Source organism: Coturnix japonica, chromosome 12 (genome assembly GCF_054131305.1).
Source record: "Coturnix japonica strain WE chromosome 12, WE-NBRP24, whole genome shotgun sequence".
NCBI classification, from domain to species: domain Eukaryota; kingdom Metazoa; phylum Chordata; class Aves; order Galliformes; family Phasianidae; genus Coturnix; species Coturnix japonica.
The window spans coordinates 10,503,594-10,517,103 of NC_140674.1; the positions used below are offsets into that span (position 1 = coordinate 10,503,594).

Below are 13,510 nucleotides of genomic sequence, written 5' to 3' on the forward strand. Positions count from 1 at the left end.
AAATTTTTTCTGCTTTGTGTTGAAAGAAATTTCTGGACTTAGAAGCATAAATTAGCTTTTAAATATTTTAGATAAGTATCCTTTTTTTTTTTTTTTTTTTGAGATGTGATAAGCAATCTGACCATGAGTAATTAAGAATAATTTTTTCAGGTAGTGTTCAGCTTCTCCATTCCATATGCTTAGCCCTGCTCTTCCTTCTATTCCTTCTACTGTTTTAGTGATGCAGTTGTTTTTTTTTTTTTCTTTTTTTTTGTTAGATTTTTTTTTTTTTAATTTGAAGCTTAAATATGAGGTTTACAGTGTAGCTGGTTTTCCTGTGTTAAGGTTCTTTGTTCTTCTACCTTCATTCCCAGTTGCTCTAGATTGATAATCAGTTTTAGTTATCTGTTATTTTAAATCCATTGTGTTCTTCTCATTCAAGTGAGATTTAGAAGAAAGAAAAAAATCCTAATTTCTTTATATACGTTTTTGTTACCTGCCTTGCCAGTATAGTATTGTTGTTGTATGTTCTAGTATGGAACTTGTTAGGACAATCCCTACAATAGTAGCATTCCATGATGCATTTTCAGTCACTTAAAATTTCTTAATACAAACTTATTAGCTCTTTTTTTTGCTATTGCTTCTAGCAAAGGGTAATGACATGCTTCCGAGCATGGGAAGACTGGGCTATCTATCCAGAACCATTTTTGATCAAGCTACAGAACATTTTCTTGGGGCTTGTAAATATCATGGAAGACAAAGAAACAGAGGTAAGTGTCCTTGGTAGTGGTGCAAGCAGGTGGTGGGAGAACGTTTAAGTATAGAATAAAACTGGCAAAGAATATTTTGATGCCTTTGTTAAGGTAAATAAAGCTGTTGTTTGTGAAAGTGATTTCTGTGTTTTGATTAATCTTTGTTGTATGAACATGCACCACAACTTTTCTTTTAATGTCAAATCTTTTGTCTTAAAGACAGGTGTAACTCAGATGCAAATATTGTATAATGTGTTAATGCATTTACAGGTTAAGATACTGCACCAGATTGCTTTCTGTAACCATTTCAGAGCAAAGACTAGTGCAGAATGATATACATTTTCTATCTGTTGGCAATGCTCTGTAGTGTCTGTGAATTCAGAGTTAGATTTTTCAACTGTTAGTTTTTGTTTTCTTAATAACGTGGTGTAGGGGAACAGTTAGATCATGCCTTGAACTGCTGATTGAGCACCTGGTGAAGGGGTGCAGCTGGTCCAGGGAACACAGGCAAATTGTTTACACCTGCGTTCCCTACATGACCAGACGGGGTGAAGCCACCCTGGTCTTGTCTAAGGGCTATCCACTGAATGGAGAGTATCTGTTGGGCCTAGGTGGCTTCCTGAAAAGAAGTGCTGCATAGCCAGAGCTCCTTCTCTAGATGAGTGAGTTCTGTTCTTCCTTCTGTGTATAACTATTGGCCTACTTGCAAATACTTTGCCTGGTATTGCCAAGAATCTGTCAGAAGCACATTTGCTTCTTTGTAAGCAGAATGCTTGGGATCTAGTTAAATGAGCCATCAATTTTCTTTTTGCGTGAGTGTCATGGTTAGTTTAAAAGAACCATTTCATCTTTCTTAATTTGAAGGGAAAGACTTATGAAATTATGTTGATATGTTTCCCACTTATATGTGATCTGAAATTTTGTATTCTTGCTAAATAGTTTATTGCTGTCAGTGGTTCAAATGACTGGTTCTTAGGGGATCTTTCATATGTATTTAAGTGTAATCTGTCTGACTTATTGGCACGTTTTGAGCTAACCCTCAGTTTAATGTCTTATTTGGATCAGAAGATTTTTTTGGAATGATAATTACAGAGTTTCCAATATGTTGTGGACAAATTCCAGGTTCTTGCTTATCATTTTGCGTGGGATGACATTGTCATACTTTTACTCTGTAATAAGCAAATGTAGTTGGTAGCAAACATGCTAAATTTGTGAGGTTTTCAGGGTGTTCGAGTCTTTTAAAGCTACTTTCTTGAATTGAATAAATAATTGGAGAAATAAAGAAAGACAACTTAGATTTATTCTTTGATTTGTTCAGTCTTTATCTAGACTTATTTGCTGTTATCTTCTTTCAGGAAGTACCAGATGATCTTGATGGTGCTCCCATTGAGGAAGAGCTTGATGGTGCTCCATTAGAAGATGTGGATGGAATTCCTATTGATGCTGCTCCTATTGATGATCTGGATGGAGTTCCTATTAAATCATTGGATGATGATCTTGATGGAGTACCTCGTATGAAATTTTTCAATTTTGCTTTCAATTTAAACCTTCAATTTTTTAAAATTAAAAAAAAAAATAATGTGGCAACCTGGCTTTAGAGTCATAGAATGGCTTGGTTTGGAAGAGGTGTTAAAGCCCATCCTGTTCCACTCCCTCTGCTATGGGCAAGGGTTGCCACACACTAGCCCAAGGCTCTATGTACAATTTCTCTGGGTAACCTGTGCCAGTACCTCATCACCCTCCCAGTGAAGAATTTTCCTCCTGATATCTAAATCCCCCATCAGTATAAATTCATTCCCCCTTGTCCTGTCAATATCTGCCTGTGTAGAAAGTTGATCTGTGTCCTGTTTATTAGCTCCCTTAAAGTACTGGAAGGCCACAGTGAGGTCTCCCTGGAGCTTTCCCTTCTCCAAGCTAAAGACGCCTAGCTCCTTCAACCTGTTTTCGTGGAAGAGATGCTCCAGCCCTCTTGATAATCTTTGTGGCCACCTCTAGATCCCTGTAACAACCTGGCCTCATGTAGTTTAGTAACTGCTTAATTTCAGTTTATCCTAGGAGGAATTAGTTTAAAAATTTATTTTAGATTGCAATTTGAGATGCATGATACATAGAAGCACCTCAGCTTCCAAGTACTGATTTCTTTTCTTTGCAATTAGTGCAGTGATATAATAAACTTCAGTACTGGCATCAGACTGTTAAGTAAGAATTTTTAAGTTAGAATTTTTGAAGAGATTTGGAAATCATTTTTCTGGGTCTTTCTCCAACAGTGGATACAGCTGAAGACTCAAAAAAGAACGAGCCTATATTTAAAGTTGCTCCTTCGAAGTGGGAAGCAGTGGATGAATCAGAATTGGAAGCTCAAGGTTAGTTTTCAAAGTATCTGTTAAGAGACTCTGTTCCTGAGTAAGCTGGCAGTTTAGATTCCCTTACTGATTTTATGATTATTTTCAGCCATTCTGTTTGAAAGTGCTAATACGATTTCTGTAATTATGCAGCAGAGTTTTCAGTTGTGATCCTTGGTTATGTCTTCTGTAAAGGAGTTGGTTAATTTTGATTTTGTTTGTGTACTTCAGTAGCCTTTAAAACTAATTTCTGATTTATTAAGAGTGAGTATTAGAAAAACTAGAGTATTTTGGCAGTCTTTTTCCAAATACGTTTGTGACAGTTAAGATTTTATAAGCTAATAAATACTTCACTGCTTCTGAAAGGTTTACTGGCACAATAGGAGACATAAGTGGATATCTGCAAGCAGTATAAGCAAGCATTCTGATAAGATGTAATTTGGAATATTTATGAACAAACAAGTCTGTATTAAGCGTTAGATGCTGTAAGGTTTTATAATGTGATTTTTATCATACCTACAAATAGGAACTTTGAGATAAAGTGATAACTTTTTCTGTGGTTGAAATTCTCTTATTGTGTTTTTTAGCTGTTACCACTTCTAAATGGGAACTTTTTGACCAACATGAAGAATCTGAGGAGGAAGAAATACCAAAGTAAATATTTGGATCTTCTAATCTTTGCCTAGCATTTCCCTTTATTAAGAAGTATTTTTACTGACAGCTATGGTGCATCTGAAGTTGTAGAAACATTTTAAACATGTATCTGCATTGGCGTTGTAACTTGCTAGCGTGTTACTTTTCAAGATGTTTTTTTTGCTTAAAATCCTAAGAATTGAATACATTTTCATCAGTATGAAAAATTATTTATTTTCTACCTTTGAGATTGAATGTCTTGATAATCCTTTTATGTTAGATGTTTATTACAAGAGCAGAAAGAAAGAAATATGTTCAAAGTAGGAATATAAGAAAATTGAGTCAGAATTTTATTGCAAACATGTCAACATGTTTAAATTCTCTTCTTGGTGGAGTTGTTAACCACTATCTTCAAAATGATAATGATTTGTTAACTTAATGTCAAATAGTTAGACCTGGGGTAGTGTTTACAGTTTGGTATTGAATGTCAGAGTTATTTGAAGGGGTTTAGAACTCTGCCTTATCTCTGAAGGCACAAGAATGAATAATATTCTAATGTGTATGTTTAGATGCTAGTGGACTTCGTACCATCTGTTGTTTATGAGCAGTGCTCTACTTTATTCTTCAGGCAGATAGAGAGCATCTGTTAGTAATGCTCTAAACATTTTACGGCCTTATATGTTGTGCTGCAGCACTCTAGCGGCCAATCTGGGAATATCATTTTGAATATTTGTCATGATTGAGGCTTGCTTCCAAAAATAGATGATGTAGGTAATTTGGTTCTTTAATAGCACTAATTATATCTGAAAAACATGATTAAAGTACTTACAGATTCGATTGAAGTAATAGCTTGTCTTGCAACTGAGTTCCATCTGGGTTTGCTGACTGTACATTTCAAGAATTCTTTTGTGTTTTGTTTATATGAAAAAGGTAGATTATCTGAGGAATAAAAGCTAATTATATAATTAAATGAAAATATAAAGGTATCTGCCTCACAAATTGAGACATCTTTGTAACTGCTATTTGTTGCATTTAGCAGATTTCTTAACTAGTAACTAAATGCAAACTAAGTAGTAGAGAAGGTAAATTTTATGACAGATTGTCTTTAGTACATACAAACCAGTTAATTCTTTGTTCTCTATAAAGTCAAGAGGAGGAAAGTGAAGATGAGGAAGACACTCAGAGTTCAAAGTCAGAAGAGCAACACATGTATTCCAATCCTATTAAAGAAGAGATGCCTGAGTCCAAGTCAGCAGTCAAATACTCAGAAATGAGTGAAGAGAAGCGTGCCAAACTTCGGGAGATTGAGGTCAGTGTGTGGTATTTTGTGCCAACCTTCTGTATCTTTTCAGTTCCTCCACCCACAAATTCTCTATGTACTATTGGAAATTGATTTGAAATTTTATCTAAATGTATTGAAATATCACAGTTCTTATATGGGTTTTTTAAGTCTGGTGTATTTTTTTTTATAAAGGTTGGTTTAGTATTGGCTTGCTTTTATGTTGACTTAAGATAACACAGGAAAAAGTTAGTGGTTAAGTCTCATACATTGCCATGCAAATCAGGTTTAAAACTACATGCTAATTTCCAGCATTTATTTGGTATTGAAACCATCAATGTGTTGATACTGCTGTTTTCTGTACCTTCTATTCTCAGATTTAAAATGGTATTAACAGGCTGCCAAGCTGCTGTTGCAGTTACTGTATCTCCAAGTGACAGATTATAATTCTGAAGGTGGCACTGAACTGCCTACCTGTTTTGTTTGGGTGTACTGCTTAGCAAATGAGACGCTGGCAAACTCCCATAATATTCTTTCAGGGTATACAAGCAGTGTTGTAAAATAGCATGCTCTTCGTTTATCGTGAATGTGTTTTCATTTAAAAACTTCTTTGATCAAAATGAATGGATTGTTACTAAGAACTTTTGTGCCTCTTGCTTATCACAGCAACGTGAAAGCTCACAGTGTGTGGCCATTTGAAGTCAGTTTTTTATTATTTGAGAAAAGACAAATGGAAGTTAAACTTAACGCAAGGTGGCAGTAGTTTTATAGAAAATCCATGTTAGTATAATGAAAGTGCAAGAAAAACAAGTTATCATTTTACTGTAATTATTGTTATGGAAAGGGCTCATTCTGAGGGTATCTTCTTGTAAATGTTAACCTTTGTAAAGTATATAAATATTTTTATCTCAGCAATTGTTGAGGTAGATTATGAAGTGATTAACTTCAACAGTTAGCAATTTTATACTAAAGTGTTTGTACATGTATCTTCTTAATGGTTTTAGGCAGTAAACATTTGAGTTGTTTGAATTTCTTGCCTTCTGTCTTACCTCAAATCACTGGAAGAGGAATGTAGTTATTTTCATTTTCGAAGCACTTCAGGCATTGTGCTGATGTACTTAAATTTTCACATTTCTCTGTAAATTTATCATTAACAGATGTGTACTTCCTGTATTACTTTAAGTTGTTCATGCTGAAAGTTTTCTTGTACATACTCCATTCCTTCCAAAGAACACATCCATTACTGAATTCAAGGACAGGAACTATGTTAAAAAATGTCATCCCCCAAAGGAACCACAGTTGCTGACTTGAACAGTTATGCTATCTAATATACTGTTAAAAATGTCATCTAATATCTCTGAAGGCTAACTCTCTAGAAGTTTACATGATAATTACTGTGGAAGCTGAAACTATTTTTTATGCATATTTTTGAAATTTATGCTATACAAATATCTATTTCTTTTGGCACAGTTATTTATGTTTGTTGGCTGGAGGGGAAGGTAAAGTAACAAAGAAGCTTAAGGAACCTTGGCCTTGTCAGCACAGGCTACATATAGCAGTGATTTCAGGTTATTAACCGTTTGCCTGCATCTATCCTTGCAAAAAATAGGCTTCATGTATTGTTTCAAGTTAAGCCTGCGTTCTCTCATTGTTTAGATGTGTACCAGACATTTCTGGCAGACTTAGCCAGTGCAGATCTCCTTAATTTCAGAAGCTCAAATCACTTTGATACCAATTTTCAAGCCTTTGGAACAGCAGCTGTCTATGCAGTGGCAGTTTTTTTTGATACTGTAGATTGTGACTTTCTATGGTAACTTGTGATTTTAATCTCTCTTAGTACAGGCGTACATGTTTTGGAAGGTGCAGGAACTTATTTGTGAGCAAAATGACAAGGTTAGAAGTTTACAGGTCTGTGCTGAAGAATCACAGTACAGGCTTCTGCAACAGGAAGTGGGTTTTTCATAAACCCAGCCTTATCAGTCCATGCAAAATGGTCGGAACTGGAGAAGATTGTCCTTTTCAGTAGCCACTGACTCCTCAAAGCTATGTCTGAGTTCTTAAGCAGAGTTAGAAGTCTACTGGTTTTCAATCTTTCTGTTCAGAATTTCCACCACAGGAGATGTGGGTAGAATTCAGTCACAGAGTTCTGTGTCTGTGCTCTGTCAGTAACCCCCTGCCCAGTGCATGCAGAAATAATTTTTTCACCAACAAAGGGTGTCACGTTATTGTACAACTTATTTTTCTACCAAGAACCGAAGAAGTTTTTCCTGTGTCATAAAGGAAAACAGTTGTTTTCTTTACTTTCTTGAACATACGAGATGAAAGTTCTTTTAGGTAGTATTTGGTCTCCAGTGGAGAAGGCAGAAGGCATAGGATAAAAGTAGATTAAGCATAATCCCCAAGAGAAGATTGCATCTGAGTCCTATTCTGGATTTAAAGGCTCTCTTTATCTTTGTTAAGAAACTGAATTTCCATATGGTTTCCATTATTTCTTTCAGTAGATTGTGGTATTTAATGTGCAGAATATTCGTTTTCTATATGTTTATTAATCAAGCCATAGGAACTATTTGAGGCTTGTTATCTCGATATCAGTATGATCTCTGAAGTCTGAGGAGATTTCTGTATATAGCTATCTCTGCTCCTGAAATTAAAGGAGCTTATAAGTTTTACTTTTGTTGTCCAAGAGTAGCTAAATAAATAATTAAAAAACCAAAAAACATAAAACCATTTCAGTGATAACATGTTAGTTCTTTCTGAATGCAAGTTAACAGAAGTAGAATGTTTACAGCAATCTTGGTTAGATACTTAAGCAGATTTAAGCCTGAGGTTTAAGAATACCTTTCCTGTAGGGGTATCTGCAATTCTATGGGAGTAATCTAAGTACCACGCACACTGTATGAAGAAATCAGTAAAAAGAATGTATAGCAGATACCAGCCAGCACGGCAGTAGTGGTGGAGGCCACCACTGTGTGGTGGGATTCTGCTGGATTAATGAATTCATATGGTTCGTGGAAGGTTTGGCCAACCACTGCAGCTCTGCTATAAGGAAAGGATGGGGAAGGAGTGCTTTGTTGGAGCAAAGGGAATGGAGAGGGCAGGATGGAAAGAATAACCTTCCTGTAGTGAGCCTTTGCTATCAGCACAGTGTTTTGTAACACGTGGGTGTTTGTTTGCCAGGAGTCATAGTAGGCCCAACTGACTCGATTATCTTAGGAAGATGCTGTGGGTGGAGGAAGTTTATGTGGATTTGTGGGGAAATGGGACGATGTGGAAAATAGCGCTGTTGATGACCCTTAAAATGTAAGGCTTCCTGAGGCAGTTGTGATCTTTTACAGAACAAAGTGAGAATCTGATGGAGTGTTGGGTCAGTATTGTATTATTGTCATTATTGTATAGGTTTTTTCTCCTTTCTTCCCCTCTTCCTTCAGTCACTTGTTAAGGTCTATTTCTTTTTTTTTGTTGTTGTTGTTTTCCTTTTTAACCCATGTTCTTAGGGAAAACATTCAAATAGTTTCTTTTGGCACTTCACGTGTCTTGCTGGCAGCAGGTTCCATGGCATGCATTTAAGACAAATTGCTGCAAGTTAATTATTTTTGTGTCCAAGTTACTTAATGGCCTGTGTGGTGGCAGAGCCTTCAGAGATGCCTAGTTATCCTTGCTGTCTCTTTTATCTTCCTGTGTGGAGGTATCACAGGCTGTGCTTTGTCAGATGGGTAATGTGCCCAGCAGTCATATTTCAGTTTCCTGTTGAGATGGTGACGCTTTTCTTGCAGGCTTGTTTGTGCGAGTGTCAGCTCCAAGTTGGTTGTAGTCCTCAGTAATAATGACTAAAGCAAATTTTAGCATGTTTTTTTTTGCATATGTCAATCGTGCTCTTGTTAGTAGCTTAGAATATTGGGCTTTGTAAACCCCTGCATGGTGCAGTCTAATGCTATGCCCTGATGCATGAGGTAGAAGCCTTTTTAAATAGTTATGGGGTTTTTTTTTCTCCAAAATGAAGCCTCAAATGCTGGAAAAAACGTTCTCTTACGTATATTGCTATGCAGGATCAGCAATTAAACAGGAAATACTTGGGAGTCAGTGTAAGCATTTGGAAGAGGGTTGACAAGTACAATGTCACTTGTTGCAAAGATCCTTCCCACATCTCAAATGACAGCTCCCCTGTCCAAAACAATTGGAGGATTGTGATAGACCACATCAGCTGTGAAATCAATGTTAGAAGCAAGAATTATCAAATGATAAGGAATGTGAGTGAAGCTTTAGGCTGTGAATCAACTTGGTGAAGGGGTTAGTATATCTAGACCAAAAAATTAGAAAAACTCTGACACTTGGTTAACTTTGTGACTGAGGTGGGGATGTTACGGAAATAAATGTGGAGTTACACTTCACAGCACCGAACTTTGCTACTAAATTTGATAGCACGTGAAAGAGTATTATGTCAGTAAAACAATCAGTAGAACAATTGCTCTCCAAATCAGCCACTCAGTGCAAACAGCCCTGGAGATTCATTTAATGTCCTGTGTCATTTATCTGATTTTAATCGAGCAGTTTCTGAAGAAAGATTTCTAGTAGACAGAAGTTCAAACAATATATTAAGGCACGCAATAAATGGTCTCATTTTGAAAGAAAAAGACAGATGATGTTCAAAGAATTATCAATGTTCTAATGAAAAAACAGAGGGCGTAGAATGACAGAAAAAATGCCCTTTATTTTTAGTTCCTGATGCGTCTGTAAACAACTGCAGGTGGCTGTGGAGAAGTATGTGGTTTTGTTACTTTGATCTAATTAAATAAAGGTAGTATCTTGTACGTAAACTTGTATGGAAAGAATGAACAATGTGTTATAAATTACAGAAACTTCATTTTCGGTGATACGCATAACTGGATGGTAATAAAAGCCCTGTAACCTAACGGTCAGTATTATTTTCACAGCTCAAGGTGATGAAGTTTCAGGATGAGTTAGAGTCTGGGAAAAGACCCAAGAAACCAGGCCAGAGTTTTCAGGAACAGGTTGAACACTATAGAGACAAGCTGCTCCAGAGGGTAAGAACTATTCTTTGTTTGTCAGATTCTGTGATAGGCATTCATTGCATTTTATCAAATGTGAGGTGACAGTAAGTGTACTGACAAATGGTTCTTGTGGAAATTGTACTGTAATATTGAACTGCCTGCTGAAATCCAACTGCTGTTTCTGCACAGTGGATATAATCTCTTTTTTAAAATCAAAGTAAATGTAGTATTTCACACTGTGTAGATAAATATCATTGGAATTTATTGCGACCTTGGAGAGTTTGCTTCTGAATGAACTACATAAAGTGAACTGTTAGATGAGGGAAGAGCAGCCCATTGAAGATTTTCATCACACTTCACTTTTGGTTTTTGGTAATTGACCAGTTGTGTTAGAGGCTTCTGAAGGGAGAGAAGGAGCAGAACAAAGTAGGAAATGCACTTCTGGTTCTCCACTGTCTTAAGACTTTTCTGGATGATTCCAGTTCATGCTGTCACCTAAAAGTGAATATTTCTTTACTGTTACTATTTTTAGTAGTCTTATCTGGACTACGAAGTCAGAGCAGCTTTAAAAATCAGTGTTGTCTGTGTGATTAAAGAAAATAACCTGTTTGGACAGTGAGAGAAAGCGTTGGTTATTTCTGTAATGTACTATTGGAGACTGACAGACCAGTGATGACATTAGAGATAGACATGCAGTTTCTTGGAAGCTAAATACAAATGCTGCACTTCACAGCTAGTGTTTGTCATGTACTCTTTGGGTTATTTAGTGCTCAATATCTGCTTAATTCACTAAAGTAATTTTTTTCAATACCTTGAAAAAAGACTCGTGAAAAGCAAGAAAGCTGATCCTGGAACAGATTTACGTGTTTGGAAGTTGATGATAGCAATTAAGACTTTGTTATAAATAACTTCTCATTTCCATGCAGTTGCATCCTAAAACTTCCTGTTTCTCAGTGTTTTCTGTAGTTGAAGAAAGAAGTGATATGGATGTACACTAAACATGGAATGTCTAGAGTTATGGTTGCTTAAAAGAACAACATCCACAATTTGTAATTACAATACTAATAACTTGATTAGATACCTTTGTGTAGAATTAGCTTATTTGGTAATTATTTCACTTTACTGCTTTTGCCTTTGCTGATGGTATTTAGTTAAGAGGTACATTTTGACAGTTACAGCAGATATTCTCTAACGTGTTAACCCCACTGATAAGGGGGAATAAATTCCTCTTCTGCTTTTTTGCTTTAGCTTTATTATAATATGAGTTTTACTAGTAAAATAATAGTGGTTTTGATTGTATTTCCCACAGGCTTGGTAGTTTTATCATCTATCTAATTTGCTATAGAATGAGCTTTTAATGAGTGAAGTTTCTAGTAGCATTTCCTATTTTTAACAGAATAGGAAATCAGGACTGTTTGAAATACTGTTTATTTGTATTTATTAAGGTAAAGTAATTAGTTATGCTACCAAATGCACATCTTACAAGCCTGCTGATTTTAGTCAAAGAATACCTTGTAATGGTCAGTGTGAAGTGGACATTTTTAAGTATTAATATTAGTGTAAAGAAAACATGAGACCAGATAAAGTGTGGCTGTTCATTAATTTCCTGCACTTACGTTATCCAACTTCCTCCCCTCTGCATTTTTCATCTGAAATAATGAGTTCTTCTAATTATTCAGGAGAAAGAAAAAGAGTTGGAAAGAGAACGAGAAAGGGACAAGAAGGACAAAGAGAAGTCTGATTCTAGGTCCAAAGATAAGAAGGAAAAGGAGGAATGTACACCAACAAGAAAAGAGAGGTACGACTTCCCTTGGATTCAGATAGCTGGGAGGAAAATCCAGACCTTACAGTCAGTATCTTTGTTTACAACAGTAGCCCTAAAATTGTAGCATCACAAAACATCTTTTTTCTGCTTGGGATATGAGCGTTTTCAAATATGTTTGAAAGGAATGGGTATTTTTGTCCTGTCCCGAGTGACTTGTCCTTTTGAGTAGAACCATCTTTCTGATTATTTAAGCCCTGAGGAAACATGATAACAGAATGACCAACTGAAAGCGATATATGTTTAACTCTGCCTTATCAGTAAATTGGCTGCTTTCAGAAAGCTGTAATGAAGGATAGATTTGTGAATGCTTAATTATTTATCTTGTGAAATTTCTTTAGTGTAGCAAGGTTAGAGTAATTGGTTGTATAATGTTCTAATATTTGTATAGCCATATCTTCTGTAATATTAAGCACTGTGGTGAAGTGCTTTGTTTTCAAGAATACGTGGCAGAATGTTTTTATGCTGCTATAAACAAAGATGAATCACGTGTCTTAGTTTTTTTTACAGCCGGTTACTTTGGAGTATCTAATGTTACATAGGCAAAAGAAAGGGAGTCAGTCTTCTCCATACACATTTTTACTTGTGTGTGTCTAATATGTAACAAACATGCTTCCTTTTCAAAGGAAAAGAAGGCACAGTGCTTCCCCCAGCCCATCTCGCAGCAGTGGCAGTAGAAGAGCAAAATCCCCATCACCAAAATCAGAGCGCTCGGAGCGTTCAGAGCGATCCCACAAAGAGAGTTCACGTTCTCGGTCATCACATAAAGACTCTCCAAGAGATGTCAGTAAAAAAGGCAAAAGGTAAGCTGGCATCTGTTCTGTTTCAATTTGTATGAAAGCTAAATACATAGTTTTTAGGGCTTTTAGCTAAGCACACTGAATATACACACACATTTTTTTTTTCTCCTAATGGAGTATACTGCTGGTTGCTGGTTAATGTCTTTGAATGTAAAATGTGTGTGTCCTGAAGCCTTGATATCTCAAGACTGTTCACTTCTATGTTCTTGTTTACCTGCTTACTGATAAACACTACTTAAAATCAACCTGCTTCTTCATTAGATTTTCTTTTCATGTTGCAATCTTGTGTAGCTCATAGAATTATAGTTCTTACAACACTCATGCTATTTTTCATCTTCCAGGCTGGTACAAATATTAGCCCATAGCTAATGTTAAGACTACAGTGAGATCTTATTATTGGTGCTTTTGTTGCTTTTAAGTATTTTGGTTGTTGTTTCTGTTTTAGTTCAGTTCCATTTTTTAGAGTTCTAGAGTATTTTACTGCACAAACGTTCTGAGGGAGAAGTTCCTGTGATGCTCTTGAGAAAATTTGTAGAGCATTTTTACACTAATCAGATTCTTTTGTTAGAAGTAAGAAATTCAATTAGAATTAGGTGTTTGAGATTTATTTTTCATTAGACTTAATATGATGGCAATTCAGTTTAGATTATATGAGGTTAATGTATGAGGTTATATGAAATGCGTTACTGAGGTGTGGATTACATGATGGTGTCCATTCTGCTTCTCTCGGCTTGCATCATGAGCTGAATAAGAATCAGGATTTCATTGTAACACAGTTCGTAATCTTTCACTTCTGAGGATGTGGATATCGACTGCTAGAAATACAAGAGCCTGGGTAGTTGAGGCATTTGTTGAAGGCTGTAAATTCTGTATCTTTATGTAAGAAGGACATGA

General features: G+C 35.9%; 1 protein-coding gene across 19 annotated transcripts in view; it reads left to right on the forward strand.

The window, feature by feature from the left end:
* Positions 1–13,510, forward strand: part of U2SURP (U2 snRNP associated SURP domain containing) — a 36,462-nt gene that overhangs the window by 22,191 nt on the left and 761 nt on the right. For all 19 annotated transcript variants that reach the window (XR_014933198.1, XR_014933199.1, XM_085512969.1 and 16 more), the window contains 8 exons: positions 627–749; positions 2,087–2,243; positions 2,999–3,094; positions 3,661–3,727; positions 4,853–5,015; positions 9,917–10,027; positions 11,674–11,792; positions 12,443–12,619. Coding sequence is in view for 17 of the 19 variants with exons in the window: in XM_085512969.1 (XP_085369095.1) it covers positions 627–749; positions 2,087–2,243; positions 2,999–3,094; positions 3,661–3,727; positions 4,853–5,015; positions 9,917–10,027; positions 11,674–11,792; positions 12,443–12,619 (1,013 nt within the window). In the remaining 2 variants the exon portion in view is untranslated. The remainder of the gene's footprint in view (positions 1–626; positions 750–2,086; positions 2,244–2,998; positions 3,095–3,660; positions 3,728–4,852; positions 5,016–9,916; positions 10,028–11,673; positions 11,793–12,442; positions 12,620–13,510) is intronic.